This window comes from Salvelinus sp. IW2-2015, linkage group LG19 (assembly GCF_002910315.2).
Source record: "Salvelinus sp. IW2-2015 linkage group LG19, ASM291031v2, whole genome shotgun sequence".
NCBI lineage: Eukaryota > Metazoa > Chordata > Actinopteri > Salmoniformes > Salmonidae > Salvelinus > Salvelinus sp. IW2-2015.
In genome coordinates, this window is record NC_036859.1 from 32,909,008 (window position 1) to 32,922,868 (window position 13,861).

Sequence of the window (13,861 nt, forward strand, 5' to 3'; positions counted from 1 at the left end):
AAGACCCTGATTCTAACATCAGAAGCTTAATCCGACAATCAACATTTCCTTCAAAATACGGAATGGAGACTTGAGTTGTTGGTTCAGCTTCCTCCCTCCCCCAGCCTCACCTTAACCACGAGAGGTAAAAAGAAAAGACTAAACTTTCTCAGAACAAGTGCCTGAAGCCAGTTTCCACACACCGGCAGAGAGGTAGGCAAAACAATTGGCTAACTACGCGTTTAGATTTTTCTGTAGTCCTTTGAAGCTTCTGGCCAGTGTTTATGGTTGCTGAAGGGTCAGTAAAGGAGAAGGGTCAGTATGTATTTGTCGTTTACACAGGTAGTTTCAGGCTGTACGCAACATCTACGCTAATTTGGGGGCCAGTCTGAAAGGCAGATTCCATCTACATAGCCGTTTGGTCCATAAGTAACGAATAGGATCCGTTTACATAGACGTTGAGTCCATAGGTAATAAATAGCTCAAACTGGCCTTTAGTCTTCAAAGACACAAATATGGCCTGTCAACTGATGTTGGGCGATTAGGCCTCGCTCGCAATTGGCATTCCAATTCATCCCAAAGGTGTTCAATAGGGTTGAGGTCAGGGCCCATCAAGTTCTTCCACACCGATCTCGACAAACCATTTCTGTATGGACCTCGCTTTGTGCACCGGGGCATTATGGCATTATCAATTATCATGCTGAAACAGTGCCTTCCCCAAACTGTTGCCACAAAGTTAGAAGCACAGAATCATCTAGAATGTCATTGTATGCTGTAGCATAAAGATTTCCCTTCACAGAAACTAAGGGGCATAGCCCGAACAATGAAAAACAGACCCAGACAATTATTCCTCCTCCACCAAACTTTCCAGTTGGCACTATGCATTGGGGCAGGTAGCTTTCTMCTGGCATCCGCCAAACCTAGATTAGTCCGTCGGACTACCAGTTGGTGAAGCATGATTCCTCACTCCAGAGAACGCGTTTCCACATCTCCAGAGTCCAATGGCGGCAAGCTTTACACCACTCCAGATGACGCTTGGCATTGCGCATGGGGATCTTGGGCTTGTGTGCGGCTGCTCAGCCTTGGAAAAACATTTCATGAAGTTCGCGAAGAACAGTTCTTGTGCTGAAGTTGCTTCCAGAGGCAGTTTGGAACTTGGTAGTGAGTGTTGCAACCAAGGACAGATTATTTTTATGCACTATGTGCTTGAGCACTCGGCGGTCCCGTTAGGTCAGCTTGTGTGGCCTACCACTTCGCTGTTGAACCATTGTTGCTCCTAGACTTTTCCACTTCACGATAACAGCACTTACAGTTGACCGGGGCAGCTCAAGCAGGACAGAAATTTGACGAACTAACTTTTTGGAAAGGTGGCATCCTATGACGGTGCCACGTTGAAGGTCACTGCGTTCTTCAGTAAGTCCATTCTACTGCCAAAGTTTGTCTATGAAGATTGCATGKCTGTGTGTTAAATTTTATACACCTGTCAGCAATGGGTGTGGCTGAAATAGCCAAATCCACTAATTTGAAGGGGTGTCCACATACTTTTGTATATATAGTGTTTTTCGAGATTTGAACACATAGTCCGGCAGGTGCTACTGTTTGGAATTCTCTACCACTCTGCATCATGTATTGCTTTAGGCACAAATCCTTTTTATGTCCTGGTCACGGGGAAGACTGAAGCCATAGATTGCAATGGACAGCTGCCTAGAGTATATACACCTCTCCTCACCCCACTCTGTCTCCTAACTGCTCCCCAGCTGCCGATGACGTGGTCGCAGGCAGCCCCTGCACCTCTCTGATTCAGAGGGATGGGGTTTAATGCTGAGGACACATTTCAGTTGAATGCATTCAGTTGTGCAACTGACTATCCACTTTCCCTTCCCTTCCTGTCCTGCTGAGATGCTCATCTCACACACAAGTCAATGGCTACACTCGTCACTAAATAAATTTAGATTAGTTGTGTAGAGTCCTGAATCTATAGACTATTTCATTAGCTGAATCCTATAGCGCCATATTGACTGAATGGTTACATGCTCAGTCGGTTACATGCTCAGTCGGTTACATGCTCAGTTGGTTACATGCACAGTTGCCCTTGACTGAAATGTGTCAAAACAGATCTCTAGATGTATATTACTAGACACTCAATATCTGCAACAGTATACTATCAGACAGACAATGAGAGATGTTAGGAAACTAGGAATATTTACTTAAGTCTTAGATATTGTCAGCTTGTTTTCATCTTTATAACATGTTTAGGCCTATGTAACTCCTGCCTGCTTATTTCTCTATAATGAATCCCCGAGTTTTGTTTAGGATCAGGAACAAATGCATAAGCATTGTTATTCCAACTCCATAACACGCCATCCTCATGGTTGTGAGTAGAACTGCAGTTATTCAGTTCGTCCTCCACCTCCCCCATTGGAACCGTGTGGTTTACGCTTTTGATCCTCGAGGGACCTCGCGCGCTCTACATTCCAGGCATTCCGACTTCAGTCTCTGCTCAGTTACTTATTATCTCTCTCTGTGCTCGACAACCATGTCAGTGTTGAGCAAGTTCCGAAAAGAGTAGACCACAAAACTCCTTGTGGAAGGATGAGAACGATTTAAACGAAACATTGTGGATTACTTTGGCTTAATTAATTTTTTATTTTTACGTTTTTAAAAACGTTTCCCTGGAATGCGAGTGTGAACTGGTAAGAATTGTTACGTGTGTGTGTGTATGGGAAATGTGCACTTTCGGCTACTTTAACATTTTAGCCTTGAATTGTAGCCTAATACTCAGCTATTGTGCGTAAACACTATATTATAGTTCATAATTTCTGTGTACGCTACACCATGAGTACTTGTTGGTTCATAGTCCTAAAACTGTTTCTAGAGCTATGTGCTTGGCTCCTCTGTTAGAATGAAATTTCAAATGCAACTTTTACCTTTGTCGCAAAGTTACTTATATGAATCTTTTCACGAACAACAAACATTGTATCCATAATGTTGTGGATTTAACTAATGTAATAATAATTGTTTTTAAAATTGAAATAGTGAAGCGCATACGGTATTAATTGACACAAGGCAATGCATGGAATGACATCACACAAAAGTAGTGAATATATTGTTGATTTTTACTTACATTCCTCAAGGCCTACAGGAAGTCATGGGCTTAAAAAAAATAATGTTTTTTTGCAGTCTGTCCATTATTCTACAGTAATGTTTTGGAGGACCACACAACATTTGCGTTATCATGCAAATGATAACTGGCCTCGTGTTAATGTTGTATATGATCAAGTATCCAGTTTTAGGTGTAGGCCTACTTGCAAGTTCTTATTACCTGTATTCTTATTGATTCTCATTGTTTTTCATATTCCAGGTTCATGGTCACCCATAAACACCTCGTCTACCCCTTATCACCAGCTTCGAACAACGGAACCAACATGGCGTCTACAGAAGAGCCGTCTGGCACGGTCCTGCACCGCCTCATCCAGGAACAACTACGCTATGGCAACCCCACAGATGCTCGCACCCTCCTGGCCATCCAGCAGCAGGCACTGCGCGGAGGCAGTGGAGGGCCTGGGAGCGGAGCAGAAGAGGGCCTCAGTGGAAGCCCCCGCTCTTCCCTGGAGAGCCTCACCCAGGAGGACTCCTCATTCCTCCAGCTGTCCACCCGTCAGGATCCCCAGGGCCAGGAACACCATGGAGACTACCAGCACTCGGAGAGCAGCTACCAGCTCTACCAGCTCCACGGCGAGGAGCTGCCCACCTACGAGCAGGCCAAGGCCCACTCCCAATACCTGGCTCAGCATTGGGCACCCGCCCCGGCCCCCCACAAGCAGCTCCGCGAGGGGACCCTCCTGCGTGATGCGGACTACCGTGCAGCGGAGGAGAAGCTGATTGAGTTAAAGCGAGGGCACGTGCGGTCGCTCAGCGAGCGTCTCCTGCAGCTGTCTCTGGAGAGAAATTGTGCCATGGCGAAGTCGGAGGTGGTGAAGAGCTCCTCACAGAGCTACCCAGAGCTGGGTTACTACACCCCCCCACAAGGCCTCCAGGACCAACACATCACACACCCAGAATACTCATCGGTTACCATCATGTCCCAAGGTTATATGCCCATCCACGCTCAAGAGCCCCAGTGTGTGTACAGGGACATGCCCCAGTCACTCCAGATCCAGCAGCACAGGTAGTAAGGCATTTCAGCAATTGTGTGTGTGTGTGTGTTGGACATACAGAAAGATCATGCAAAGGTGTACCCACTGTTTGATTGTCATTGCCCTGAATCAGCCATCACACATTTCATAGTGTGTTAATTTCTGTGGGCAAAGCCGTRCGCATAATGGACTTCAAGCCGTATGTCATTGGCTATGTGTCATCGGTGCCTTGCATTCCAAACCTCCTAGCATGCATTGTGAATCATTACATGCGCAGGTTGGAATTCCAATTGCCTTTCTGAGAACACTTTGGAAGCCAACCTACCTAGGGTGGAGTTGATGTCTTCATTCTAATATAGGATGCTTGTAATACCTAGGATGCCTAACAAATGTAGGTTGCTCACTTAACCACGGTTCTATGAGCTAAGGGGCTATGTTAGTCACACTCATCGAAAGACCATTGTAGTTGTAAATCTTTGGCTATCTAGTGAACTCAACAACACACGTCCCTCACAGATATGCGGGCCCAGGCAGATTTGAGCCAAGGCAGATGGACCTGCTGATGCTGGAGAACGAGAGGCTGAGACAGGAGCTGGAGGGCCACCGAGAGAAGGCCTGCCGCATCCACAAGGTGAGAACCATTCTCCATTTAGTCCATCTCGAAGATGGCGACATGACATTGGAATGGTTTGTGCTGTTATATGCGTGAAGGGCTGATGTTAGTTTTGGAGGACCTATTCACGAGATACAGGACAGGTGCATATCAGACTTTTTTTCACATTTTCCTCAGTCATCAATGCATGATGAACTTTGAGTTACACAAAACACGTAACTTCTCAAGTTGGCATGCCCATACTGAATAGCAAAGTACTGAAGTCCACAACATGTGCCACTTAATGAAGGGAATGGAGGAAACACAAGCCAAGTAGCACTGTGCAGCGACCCCAGACACACACTCCTATCTGTATATGGGAGATCATTACAACAGCTGCTACCATTGGCTGTACATAGAGACCCCATAGAGCCCAGAAGCTGTTACTGTATCCACACTCCCTGCATTGTTCTGCAGATGGGGGTCGTGCGTATGTGCTTGTGTGCCCTTTAGTTCCAGAGGCCATAGATTTTCGGTCCTATCCAGGGAATGTCAGACAGCAGTCGATGGGTTTGTGACCCCTGGCACAGCTGACATGCTCAGAGTGCCGAGACAGAGACATTCTGCTAGCCGTGGCAGGTGGCAGGTCTGTGTGTCTCAACTGAAAGGACTCTATTGTACTTTGATCCCACTGCATTTTCACTTTTCATCAATCATCCTCTTTTACTGTCATCCTCTTTCAACCCCTTTTGTTTTTGTCTCTGACAGAACTATTTACTCCTCTTGACAACCCCATGTCAGTATGTTATTGTCTACTATTATGAATCAAGATGGTGGCAACAACACTAACTGATAAGACTTCACCCATTTATCTTGGTAAATGCCATAGAGCTAGATTGAGGACTCATCTTTAAAATGGTGGAAGCCCTCGATGGCAATGTYCATGCTAGAACGGGTTATATCCATCTTTCTATCTCTATGGTGAATTCATAAACTTCTGCTGGTCTCCTTTGGAGTTACGTCACCCCGCCACTCATGCTCCCTCAGCCTTAAAGAATGATAATTAGCGGGGTTGGAAAGTTTCCCCGGACTGTCGGGCCGCAGGCCTGAGTAGACATGCCCGAGTGGCTGCTGTAATGGTGGGCGTCTCTACTTCTCCACTTCTTTGCCTGTTTCCACAGGCACAGGCATGCACACCTTTCCCACACTGGCAACCCGCCCAGACCTCCATCTCTCTCTCTCTGTGTGAGTGAACTAGCCACACCTGGAAGGCAAGCGTGATTGTTATTTCCCAGGAATGCAGATATAAATCAGCCACACACAGGGAGTGGTGTTTGCTCAAATTCCTCTGGATTATACTCGTATAGTGTGTGTACTGTGTATACACACAGCCTACATACTATGTGCCCACATGTACGGAATGTGCTCCCAGGGATATTTATGTATATATGCCCATATGTATATACAGTTGAAGTCAGAAGTTTACATACACTTAGGTTAGAGTCATTGAAACAACATTTTCAACCACTCCACAAATTTCTTGTAAACAAACTATAGTTTTGGCAAGTCGGTTAGGACATCTACTTTGTGCATGACCCAAGTAATTTTTCCAACAATTGTTTACAGACAGATTATTTCACTTATAATTCACTGTATCACAATTCCAGCGGGTCAGAAGTTTACATACACTAAGTTGACTGTGCCTTTAAACAGCTTGGAAAATTCCAGAAAATGATGTCATGGCTTCTGATAGGCTAATTGACATAATTTGAGTCAATTGGAGGTTAACCTGTGGACGTATTTCAAGGCCTACCTTCAACCTCAGTGCCTCTTTGCTTGACATCTTGGGAAAATCAAAATAAATCAGCCAAGACCTCAGAAAAAAATTTGTAGACCTCCATAAGTCGGGTTCATCCTTGGGAGTAATTTCCAAACGCCTGAAGGTATCAGGTTCATCTGTACAAACAATGGTACGCAAGTATAAACACCATGGGACCACGCAGCCGTCATACCGCTCAGGAAGGAGACGTGTTCTGTCTCCTAGAGATGAACGTTCTTTGGTGCGAAAAGTGCAAATCAATCCCAGAGCAACAGCAAAGAACCCTGTGAAGCTGCAGGATGAAACGGGTACAAAGGGTTCTATATCCACAGTAAAACGAGTCCTATATCGACGCTCAGCAAGGAAGAAGCCACTGCTCCAAAACCCCCATTAAAAAAAAAAGCCAGACTACAGTTTTCAACTGCACATAGTGACAAAGATTGTACTTTTTGGAGAAATGTCCTCTGGTCTGATGAAACAGAAATCGAACTGTTTTGCCATAATGACCATTGTTATGTTTGGAGGGAAAAGGGGGAGGCTTGCACGCCGAAGAACACATCCCAACCGTGAGGCACGGGGGTGGCAGCATCATGTTGTGGGGGTGCTTTGCTGCAGGAGGGACTGGTGCACTTCACAAAACAGATGACATCATGAGAAAGGAAAATTATGTGGATATATTGAAGCAACATCTCAAGACATCAGTCAGGAAGTTAAWGCTTGGTCGCAAATGGGTCTTCCAAATGGACAATGACCCCAAGCATACTTCCAAAGTTGTGGCAAAATGGTTTAAGGACAACAAAGTCAAGGTATTGGAGTGGCCATCACAAAGCCCTGACCTCAATACTATAGAACATTTATGGGCAGAACTGAAAAAGTGTGTGCGAGCTAGGAGGCTTACAAACCTGACTCAGTTACACCAGCTCTGTCAGGAGGAATGGGCCAAAATTCACCCAACTTATTGTGGAAGGCTACCTGAAACGTTTGACCCAAGTTAAACAATTTAAAGGCAATGCTACCAAATACTAATTGAGTATGTAAACTTCTGACCCACTGGGAATGTGATGATAAAAAATAAAAGCTTAAATAAATCATTCTCTCTACTATTATTCAAACATTTCACATTCTTAAAATATAGTGGTGATCCTAACTGACGTAAGACAGGGAATTTTTATTAGGATTAAATGTCAGTAATTGTGAAACTGAGTTTTTAAATGTATTTGGCTAAGGTGTATGTAAACTTYCGATTTCAACTTTGTTGCCCACATGTTTCTGTGCTGTACTGCATGTATACAGTACTACGCCTGAACCAACACCCCCACCCCCCGCATCTCCTACACATATAAAGAGATTAAACGAACAAACAAGATGGCTGACCAAAAATGTCATTTTTTTCCCTCTTCCTTCTATCTGTCCATTCAGTTGGAGCAGGAGGTCCAGAGGGTATCCAAGGCCTATGAGACTCTGCTGCAGGGCAGCTGTAAGAGGGAGAGCCTGGAGCAGACCTTGAGGAGCAAACTGGTGGACGAGATCAGGAGGTTGCAGGACTTCAACAGAGACCTCCGAGGTAAGGACTACAAATAACACAATCTTTCTGGTTTGTTAGACATTGACTGGCCTGGCTTGTTTGTATTTCGTTCATGCCCCAAAACTGGTCCAAAACCATTTGGGGGGTTTATAATGGTTTATATTAGAGTGGGACTGGTGGCATGGAAACCTTTTCCCAAATCAGTTTTAGTGTAAGTGTATAGCAGTTTAGAAATGCTTTCAGTTTTCCTAAACTTTAAATATTTGGGTTACAGAAAACCTGGAGAATGCGAGAACAAACGCCGCCAAAGAAGTGGAAGCTGCCGACCACAACCAGCACATCATGACCAAACTGCTCGAGCAAAGTAAGTGTGTCATCCATTCCATCTCTCTCACACCACTCCAAGTCTTAGACCTTCAGCCATGTCACAGGATTGGAGCATAGCACGGCACCCTGTAGCCAAGCTGCTTCCTCTCCGAGGGTGTCTCGGGAGTTTGGATATGCAAAAAACAGGACAAATATAAGCACCCACCAAATAATTATAATGTATTGTTATAGGAAAGGGGTCTATTAATGACAAAATACAGTTGACCTAACATCAGGTTCCTAGGGTTGTTGATTTACGTTGTCTATTTAAGCAGTGGGCCTTTCCCAAGGCTAGATGAGAGATAGGGTTGGAGGAATGTTTCTTGTTAAGTGGGTCAAAGGGATAGGGGCTGCCCACATCACTTCCTCTTCCTCCCCCTTGACATTCCACGAGTGCTTGGGCAAATGAAGACCATCTTCCATGATAGGTGAATCCTGGGACGTATTAGCAGGGTTAGAGCGATGGTGGTGTGATGGCTTAAGACAGTTCAAGCTCTCATTTTCACCTTCGAAATAGCTTCATGTGGCCTTAGACTAATACTGGTTTTCATGTCTTGTGTTCAGCCCAGTACACAATACTAGCTTTTCACTGATGTATCTTCTAAATATGTGTGAATGTTGTACAGTTTGTAGCTTTTTTTGGCTATACCATATCTAACCTTCTCTTCTCCTCTTTCTTCTCCTCTTCTCTTCTCCTATTCTCTTTCTTCTCTTCTCCTCTTTCTTCTCCTCTACGCTTCTTCTCCCCTCTTCTCATTCTTTCCTCCCATCAGACGAGGAGCAGCAGTTTGAGCTTGAGCGTGCAGAGCGAGAACTCCAGCGGCTCCGCAACTCCGCCGAGGAGCAGGGCCTGAGGGCTGAGCAGCTGGAGGAGGCCCTGGAGGCCCAGCGGTACAGAGGACGGCAGTTGGAGGAGGAGCTGCGCCTCAAGCGGGCCTACGTGGAGAAGGTGGAGCGGCTGCAGAGCGCCCTGGCTCAGCTGCAGACCACCTGCGAGAAACGAGAGGGCCTGGAGATGAGGTTGAGGACACGCCTGGAGCAAGAGCTGAAGAGCCTGAGGGCGCAGCAGAGGCAGTCTCACCCGCCGGGAGGCCCACTGGTGGGCGGGCCGGTGGGCCCGCTGCACGAGCGTCTGAGGGAGAAAGAGGAGTGTATCTTAGCCCTGGAAGCAGACATGGTGCGCTGGGAACAGAAATACTTGGAGGAGAGCACCATGAGGCAGTTCGCCATGGACGTGGCCGCCAGCGCCGCCGCTCAGAGGTGAGGGTCAGAGGTTAAACGTTAAGGGATAAATCGCTCAAGGGTTGTGTTCTGTATGCACATACAGGAGAAAACGTTTTCAAAACATGTAGGCTAAATACGTTTTTATGCTTTACATTTTTACCTGCATCCATTTCCTAAAGGAATGTATTTTCTCTGTTCCAGAGACACAACCATCATTAACCATTCCCCCTGCCACTCTTCCAACAACAGCTTCAATGAGGACCTGCCTGTATCTGACTACAGAAACCAGGAGATGGAAAACCGGTATAAAGATGACGCATTTTTTTWAAATATCTATATTATTCATTATTGCTGTTATGACACTTTGTATGCATCTAATAAGTCTAATGTACTTTGTTGCATCAGATGGCGATGATTAGAGATCTGACTCAATATTTCTCTTGTCAATAGGATCTGTGCTCTCTACACCCAAATCCTGGAGAAGGATGCTGTCCTCAATATCCTCCACCAGCATTTGCACCAGGAACAGATCAAGAAGGATGGGTCTTGTCTGCCTGCCACCACGTACACTCCTGTCAGCACGGCCAAGTGCACCAGCATAAACAAAAGTAAGGATGAGGGTCAGAGACTAAAGAACCTCATAACACCTTTTTTAACTTACTTGTGCTTCTACATCTGCATTGTTTGGGGTTTTAGGCTGGGTTTCTGTATAGCACTTTGTGACATCTGCTGATGTAAAAAAAGGCTTTATAAGTACATTTGATTGATATTACTCAAGGGGTCCCTCAGGGCTCTGTTCAGGGGCCACTGTTGTTATCTACATACATGCAACAATCAAATATTAAGTAAGGAGTTATTGTCAAAGATAATTATAATAATAATGAGCATTGAAGTGGATTGAGGTTAGAAAGAGAGCACCTGTTTATCAATGAAATGCGTGCCAGTGGCTGATCTCTTTCATGTTCTGTGTTGTAGGTAAGAGTCTGTCAGACGACCAGACTGCTCTCTCTCTTCTCCGGTGCTCCTCCCCAGCTCACCCCAGCCAGAGCTGTGGATCAGAGGATGGAGCTAAGGCCAAGGAGCCAGCAACTGGTTCTAAGCTCAGCATTGGTGAGTAGTCTATCTCTCTCACACACACACACACACACACACAGTCGCCCAAACACCCAAACCGTTCTCTGTAACTGCATCACATGCTGTACCAGGGCAGTCATTGATTTACCAACAATACTCCCATAGAACAAGCCAATCGGCGATGGCTCTGTAGGTCAGAGGTCATCAGTGGGCTGCCGGAATGTGCTATGTTGTCGCACTTAGACCCGAGGATTGACTGCACGCGTTTACCCGAATGGATCATCCCAATGTGGAAACGTCAGCATGTTTCTTTGGTTTCAGATAATGTACTGTAACTGTGGCTTATTTTTCCACTGTTTCCACTCCTCTAACACGTTTGCCCTCTTCTATTTTAAAGACAACACTGCTGCACAACAACATCGTGCCTCCTCCTTGAACACATTAAGAGGCCTGGATGACTTGGAAGCAGAGGAAATCTTCATTTGAGGAAGAATTTTGATCCTTGACAAGAGATTCACTCGAGGGTAGTGAACTCTCGGAAGCTGTGCAGAGCAACTGACTACGCCAATGGTCAGAGTTTCTCTGAAAAATGGACAGAAGACAAGAATGTTGAAGAATGAGAGGCGTATGTGTGGAATAAGGACTTGGGCTTTCACATTTTAGAGGGGAGCAGTGCTCTTCCTCGATCTTTCTCTCTTAGCCAGGTGGCTGCAGGCTAGCTGTCTTGGTATATGAGACTGTGAAACCTTCGAGATACTTGGGACAGTATTTCAGTTTTGTAACGGGAAACACCCCACTGTACTGTCAGTGTATGCCAAAGTATTTATTATATTTTCTGTGTACAACGAGTTCAGGAACTTATTCCCAAATATGAACTGAAAGCTTCACGCTTTTCCAAATAACCTTGTCTGTAGAATTTATCTTTGGACTTTTGACCGGCATGCCCTCCCCGCGCAAAAATGTGCCCACAATCTGGCCACATTCCTGTGCCATGGAATTCTTCAGAGTTAGGAAAACAACTCTCCCATCTCCATAATTGAATAAAAATGCCAAACAATCTTAATGTTCATATTTTCCTTGGCCATATTCCCTAAGCCCCAGTAGCTGTCTCTACCACAGGAGGTTGGTGGCACCTTAATTGGGGACTGTCTCATGGTAATGACTGGAGTGGAATAGGGAAAAAATACATAAAACGCATGGTTTCCATGTGTTTGATGCCATTCCGTTTGCTCCGTTCCAGACATTATGAGCCGTCCTCCCTTCAGCAGCCTCCACTAGTCTCTACAGATTTAGAAATAGTTGTGAAACAGTATGCAATGTATAGTCTGGTTTTTCTATTCCGACTTCTAAACATGAGGTCGGCGAGACCATTCTCAACCTGGGGAGGGTGAAGAGTTTGTTTTATTGCTTTTCACCAATAGTTTTTTTGTATTCTTCGTGTGTATTTTCTGATGTAGTGAATCCGCTGGTCAGATTCACCACATTGATTAAGCTGCAAACTACACCATTTGGTTTTCGTTTACTGTGAGCCTTTTTCTGAACTAACAGAATAATATATTTTATACAGACGTTTCTCTAATTATTTTAGATATTTAGTGCTATGAACAGAATGCCAAAGATTATTTTTTTGTGTGTTGTAAGTTATGTGCAGACAATCATGGTTATGTCCAGCTGTCCAACAGATAAAGCGTTGACCTCAAGCAAAGACATTTCTGTTAACTCCTAACAATATGAAGGTTGTGAATTTGAATTCAAACATTTCATGGAACAATAAAATATTATAATATATAGCTCCTGTTACTTTGACATYTTTTATTCTTGAAAAAAAAAAGATTTTGGTGACCATGAATTAGAAAATTTGTTCTGTTGGCAGTTTTTTTCTTTACACTTTTTATTTACCTCACTTTACCTCCCGTCTTCTCTTGACACATTCATTCCTTCCAGAGAGTGAGAGAAACCAAGAAAGAGAGAGATAATGAGGGCTCTCGTTACTTCATGAATGCCAGAGATGCATTGTTTAGGCTCAGCATTCCCCAGTGGCCAGCTCTGATGTTCTCTCAACTTATCCTGGTTGAAGTTTCCACGAACAACAAAATAGACTACATGTATAGTAACTTTGAGTGCTTTACCACCCCTGTGTGTGCCTATACAGTATGTGCAGTACAGTTTTGAGTCGGGTCTGTTTATATAGTCCCATAGGTCGGCGCACAATTGGCTCAGCATTGTCCAGATTAGGGGAGGTTTTGCCCGGTCGGTAGGTCGTCATTGTAAATAAGAATTTGTTCTTAACTGACTTGGGTTACAGTGCATTATTCTCAGTTTGAAATGGGGTTTGTAACAAATTATTTTCCAATTGTTTTGTTCGGAACRGAACCATTTKTTTTTGTTCTGTTCCAACAAGCAAAATAAAGTTCTGAACCGGTTTGAACAAAAAAATACGTAATATCGTTTATATCGCTCTTTTCTGTTACTTTTTAAACCTCTGAAAGCCCAACATTAAATTACTTTACCAACCAGTGCAAATAGAGCAGCTTGCTGTAGAGCGGGCAAGCTATAGGCCTAGTTGTTTACATGCATTAGACATAAGTGCAGGGCGCGAGATGCGACTGAAATTTTGCAGGTGGGGAGGAGAGGGTGGAGGAGGCTTGACTCGACATACATTATCTGAATTAGGCCCACAGAATTATACCCACAGAGGAGCAGCTTCTATGAAGGAACTTTGAATGTCTTTCAACTTCCGAGAGTTGGCTTAACGTTGGACCAGAGCTAGCTAGCTAGCTAACAAGCTTGTGTGTGCGCACAGCGGCACCAGAATTAAAATAAAATCACATCTTACCTCTTGGTAGTTAATAAATCCAATGTGAAATGGGATAACTATTGTATCATATTGTAACTAGCGTTGAAAAAGTTAATCTGTTCTAATAAAATATCTCTCCATTTCTGAATCACGCTTGGAGCGTCTGTAGGCCACAGTAGCCTATGCTTCAGAAGGGTAGGGGAAGGTAGCCTGCACACACACTGGCAACGATTTCCAGCTGGCAGGCAGACACTGRAATACRTTTCTGAGTGACAGATTGAGGGCTTTGAATTGTTGTGTTTTTTGTGGGACTGGGAAAAAATCACAGAATTTAAAAGAACATTATTAA

The 13,861-nt window shown here is 44.5% G+C and overlaps 1 protein-coding gene across 2 annotated transcripts; it reads left to right on the forward strand.

Moving 5' to 3' along the window:
* Positions 1-2,407: 2,407 nt before the first annotated feature.
* LOC111979269 (angiomotin-like 2a) lies at positions 2,408-12,505 on the forward strand. Of its 2 annotated transcripts, none has more exons than XM_024009692.2 (10): positions 2,408-2,672; positions 3,341-4,147; positions 4,632-4,746; positions 7,946-8,090; positions 8,326-8,415; positions 9,191-9,677; positions 9,891-9,944; positions 10,092-10,249; positions 10,617-10,751; positions 11,113-12,505. In XM_024009692.2, the coding sequence occupies exons 2-10, from the start codon at positions 3,345-3,347 to the stop codon at positions 11,199-11,201; spliced, it is 2,076 nt and encodes a 691-aa protein (XP_023865460.1). In that variant the 5' UTR covers positions 2,408-2,672; positions 3,341-3,344; the 3' UTR covers positions 11,202-12,505. The 2 variants fall into 2 exon arrangements, with proteins under 2 accessions (XP_023865460.1, XP_023865459.1); XM_024009691.2 differs by having other exon boundaries at positions 2,413-2,672; positions 9,843-9,944.
* The last annotated feature ends 1,356 nt before the right edge of the window (positions 12,506-13,861 follow it).

Bases quoted from the DNA above. Each gene is read 5' to 3' on its own strand.
- LOC111979269 (XM_024009691.2), top strand. From the start codon at position 3,345: ATGGTCACCCATAAACACCTCGTCTACCCCTTATCACCAGCTTCGAAC. The intron at 9,678-9,842 runs GTGAGGGTCAGA...TCTCTGTTCCAG, and splicing joins GCCAGCGCCGCCGCTCAGAG to AGACACAACCATCATTAACC. The intron at 10,250-10,616 runs GTAAGGATGAGG...TCTGTGTTGTAG, and splicing joins GTGCACCAGCATAAACAAAA to GTAAGAGTCTGTCAGACGAC.